This window comes from Sphaeroforma arctica, assembly GCF_001186125.1.
Source record: "Sphaeroforma arctica JP610 unplaced genomic scaffold supercont1.237, whole genome shotgun sequence".
NCBI lineage: Eukaryota > Ichthyosporea > Ichthyophonida > Sphaeroforma > Sphaeroforma arctica.
In genome coordinates, this window is record NW_014040321.1 from 20,137 (window position 1) to 25,185 (window position 5,049).

General features: G+C 42.2%; 1 protein-coding gene across 1 annotated transcript; it reads right to left on the bottom strand.

The window, feature by feature from the left end:
* Positions 1–2,320: 2,320 nt before the first annotated feature.
* SARC_04305 (hypothetical protein) lies at positions 2,321–4,455 on the bottom strand. Its single transcript, XM_014301867.1, has 2 exons — positions 3,320–4,455; positions 2,321–3,148 (listed from the first exon to the last, which is right to left on the bottom strand). The coding sequence occupies exons 1-2, from the start codon at positions 4,445–4,447 to the stop codon at positions 2,420–2,422; spliced, it is 1,857 nt and encodes a 618-aa protein (XP_014157342.1). The 5' UTR covers positions 4,448–4,455; the 3' UTR covers positions 2,321–2,419.
* Positions 4,456–5,049: the final 594 nt, after the last annotated feature.

A 5,049-nucleotide genomic window follows, 5' to 3' on the forward strand; every position in this document is an offset into this window, starting at 1 on the left:
AGTCTACATTAGGGTCATATCTCCTTACACCATGGTGTCTTATTAGTCTACATTAGGGTCATAACTGCTTACACCATGGTGTCCTATTAATCTACATTAGGGTCATATCTCCTTACACCATGGTGTCCTATTAGTCCACATTAGGGTTATATCTCCTTACACCATGGTGTCCTATTAGTCTACATTAGGGTCATATCTCCTTACACCATGTTGTCCTATTAGTCCACATAAGGGTCATATCTCCTTACACCATGGTGTCCTATTAGTCTAAATCAGGGCCATATCCCCTTATACCATGGTATTAACTTGCTCTACATTAGGACCATATCTGCTTACTAGTATCCGACTGTACAATACATGACTCCATATATCCGTGTTTCTATGCGAACTGATTTGGTAAGAGACAAGTAATATTGCCTGCTTATATATCATTGACTTTGTCCTCAACACCCTCTCCTCACACCTCTGTATGGACCGGTCCATGCCTGTCCACCAACTAATCCTTTTTTTACTGTACAGCTCCCGCACAGCACGCACTTCGATCCCAATATCAGAATGTACATAAGTATACTATAATAGTCATACCTTTGTTAACTATTGTCACATTTTTCTCCTACAGATTCAGACCCAAAAACAGGCACAAACCCTTCAGGACGGTCTCATGAACACGACTATCGCCAAACTTGCCATATACAAATCAGAGAAAGAGGGCCTTGAAAAGTGGCTATCACCTGTGCTCACAAGTGTCCGCGCCCCCCAATAATATCACTAAATGTATGCAAATCTCTTACACAGATTACATTCAATGTATAAGATAAAAGTCTGTGAGTTCCAAAAGTAGCAATCATGTTACTAAATGTATACAAATCTCATAGATAGATATCATTGAATGTCTAACATTAAAGGTCTATGAGTTCCAAAAGTACCGATAATATGTATGTAAATCCCAGAAAGGGTTCGCATTATATGTATAAGATTAAGGTCTGTGACAAAAGCAGAATAATGTTGCTAAAGGTAATGCAAGTCTCTTAGATAGATCTCATTAAATGTATAAAATTAATGGTCTATGAGTTTAAAAGTAGCTATAATATGAGAGTTCACATTAAATCTATAAGAATAAGGTCTGTGACAAAAGCAGCAATAATGTTACTAAATGTATGCAAATCTCTTAATATATCTCATTAAAAGTATGAGATAAAATCTATGAGTTCCAAAAATAGCGATAAAATGTATGTGAATCCCATAGAGTGATCACATTGAATGTATAAGATTAGCGTCTTTGAGTTCAAAAGTATCAATAATATCACTAAATATATGCAAATCTCATAGATAGAGCACATTAAATGTATAAGATAAAGGTTTGTGTGTTCAAAAGTATGTGTGGTATTCTCATATTGTTACATCCTGTCCTTGGATAGCCTATGTTTGTAGATTCGGATCGACAATTCAACCTAGACTTTGCATCATTCCGTGCATGTGCTGTTGGGGCAGGACAAGTAGTGGCTGGTCATATGATTTGGTTTTACGTGCATAACCTAGATAATATTCATAGTTTTGATTCACTGGCGGAAATAGCCCCCAAAAAAAAAAGATAAATTAAGAACTGTCACTCATGCCTCACCAAAACTGCGAGGACCGACCAGAATCCGGATATAGCTGTCCTGCCCGAAACCTCAGGTCTTACACTCAGCATCCCTGATTTGCTCTGCATACTCCCGTTACCCATCCGCTCTATCGGAATTGAATTTGCCGGTGGAAGTGATACTGTGAATAACCATGGCAACTACTTTTCTGGTCTAGATTCACATAGCGTATATCTCTCTCTCCTTGTGGATATATGCCTTGACGTCACATAGTATCGATGAAGCAAGCAGCCAATCGCCCAAGACTACCGTTCCCAACACCAGCGTCCTCCTCATACTCTTCGAGTTCACCCGTCGAGCTGACTCGGGGTCTCATCTGTACAACTCTGGTGTTGGAGGCACCACTCGAGGGACAAATAGTCCACTCGCTTTGGGTTTGCCTCGTGATAGTTTCGCTGTGTTCGAGTCCATTTGTCGCACAGCGTGTAAGATAGCTCGCATATACCTGTATAATGTAATCAGCTTCAACTTGTCTCGGATTCCATCAAATACTCAGCCTCGTATTGTGTATGATTGTTTAATAGGAACATGTGATGCTTCATCCCTTCAAGCACACAAATACCTTGTAGTACTTCATAGTGAGATACTTCAATATCTTCAAACAGCCATAGAAAACACTAGTTGCAAAAGGGAATGAGATCTTCATTAAGGACGTATTGTGCACACATGTAAACAATGTTATCTTCTGTTTATTAATAATAATTGCCCTGTATACAATACACCACGGTACTTATTTGCCGATATGTTGCACAATTCTAAATCTACTCTTTGCCCTCTTATACAAGAACGACCTTATCCTCAGCGCTGATGTGGCCACAAAGTTCAACTATACTTTCGCCGTCATTGGCATTTGCTAGACGGTCATCTCCACGACCATCGAACTTTTTCTCAATAAATTGCCGATCAGTCAAGATATAAGCAGGAATACCGACCACCGCCATGCTACCGGCAAGGTAGTAGAAATACTCAAGGTGCCCGTCGTTAAGGTCATCTGTGTAATACCTCTGCAACGCCGTAGAGAAAGCAGACGAGAATACATTGGACAACGATCCTTGTACCATCAGTACAAAGGCCATTGCCAATGAACGCGTATTGAACGGAGTTTGAGTGTATGTGAAGAAATACAAGACCGGATTAACCATTATTTCAGCAATACCAATAAGACCGAAGGGTATGAAAATCCACCAAGCGGCTTGATTACTCATATAGACTCCTAAGCCTTCTTCGGTGAGAGGTGCACAGTCGGAGGAGACACCCTCAAGAACATCGGCAGAGCGACGGGTGATTTCCAAAACAGCTGCAATAGCCATAGCGGCGACGGTGATTACAAGGCCACCCACGAGCTTTTGTGTACGAGAAACTGGCTTGTGTTGTACCATTTCCAACAGGGGATACAACCCCTTCTCAAGAACTGGCGTGAATATAATGATCGCGAAACAGTCGGCGATGTTGAAGAAAGCGCCGTTGATCTGTCCACCCCCAACTCTTAAATCCATCTGGCAAGCCTGTGTGTGTGGAAGGGTGTATTGAAATAGTGAGAAGAGGGAATGGGGTGGGGGAGTGGGAAAGATATTGTATTTAGATGAGAAATCGTGACACAACCCAGTTATGAAATTGACCATAACCATTCAAGGGGTTGTACGAAAGTTGAAAATGGGTTCTGATGAATAGCTTACCTGAGACATAAGCACATTCATCATGGTGTTATATGCGCATTGAAACGCCATATTCCCCACCATGATAATGGGAACAGTGTCGAGAAACATCTTGGCATCTTTAACGGTGAGGAAGGTCTGATCTTCGCATCCGTCAAGGTGATCATTTCGAAAATGGCAACCCGCGAGTAAAATTACGGCAATAGCGCCGATACCGAGTGTGAGGAAACCAAGCCATTCGTACGTGATGAAGGCTTGGACAAGCGCCATAATAATTGACAACCATAAGCATATCCATCCTACGAATGACAAAAATCCCTTGAGCGAACGCTGACCTGACTTGAACGCACACGCCCAAATGTAGTAAGCTAACCCTCCCAGACTATTACCCTCCACCAACTTCTTCGTGTATCTGGGGGTTCCGAGTAGGAACACAGCCACTGCGATTATCATGCAGCAAGCGGCAATCGAATATGCCGACATAAAACCGTACTCTTTCGGGATGCCCGGCGGGTGACCAGAGCTTGCAAGTGTAACGAGATATCCATAAGCAACGGCTGCACCAATGTTGATAACCATGTAGAAATACGAGAAGAATCTCTCCTGTTCAGCCTGCTCGCCAGGGATTCGCAGATCGTACTGATCTGCACCAAAGTTGTTGATATTGGCCTTGATGCCGCCAGTCCCAAGAGACACTAACATTAAGGTACCTACCAGATACAACTGTACATTCATGATGGAAGGTATAGATGTAACTACGGTAACACACACGCCCACCACGTAGATAAAAGAAAACAATACAATTGTCTTATAGCGTCCAAGATACGAGTCGGCAACAAATCCTCCCAGGATGGTCGTCACATACGACAGCATGGAAAAGACCGCATTGATTGAACTACTTTGAAAGTTGCTGTATCCCGCCTGTTGCAGGAAAGCTTTCTGCGACCCAGAAAAAGTGTAGTAACAGAGGCGCTCACATGCCTCTACGATAAGAATGAACGAACACACACGAATCAACGTGCTTTGATACCACTTTTGCTCTGGTTGTGCTTGCTCTGGGCTTGTCTTTTCTTGGTAGGAAACTGGCTGCGGCGTCGTTTTATCGCCTTGACCACTCAACTCTTGCGAGGACAATTTGACTGAAACCATGATGGTGCATTGAATGCGAATTTTGAATAGGATAATCAACAAACAGATCTATATATATATTTATAATTCAAATGTGCGTTCGACTTTTTCAACCCAATACATTTCTCGTGATTCTGACAAGAGTTTTATTCGGAACCAAAATGGACCTCGGGAGTCTAAAAGTTCAGAACCCGATATGTAGGTAATGATATACAGCTCAACAGTTATACACCCACAAGTTTAAAAGAGGGAGAATTCCAGATCCTGTGTCCCGACTATCGATGTATGCCTGACACTTGAACCCAGAAAGATATACAATGAACGAATACAAAGTAAAGACAATGTCATCATTAATTAGGAGTGTTATTCATCCAATAAGAGTTCAGTATTCATGTTCCTGGATAACGATATTATTTTTTTATAAAATGAGACAGATGAGTCACAGCTATTTACATGCCTGGCCCTGCTGAAGCAACCGCAAGAGAAACGGCAATGGTATTTAATTTTGTGAAGGCACGAGCCATCAGGCATCAGAGGCATTTTGAGTTTGTCCAGAGCCCAAGCCACAACGGCACAGCCCAGGGCCCCAGGCCTCAGACGCCCATGGCGCAGCTAGGAGTTTA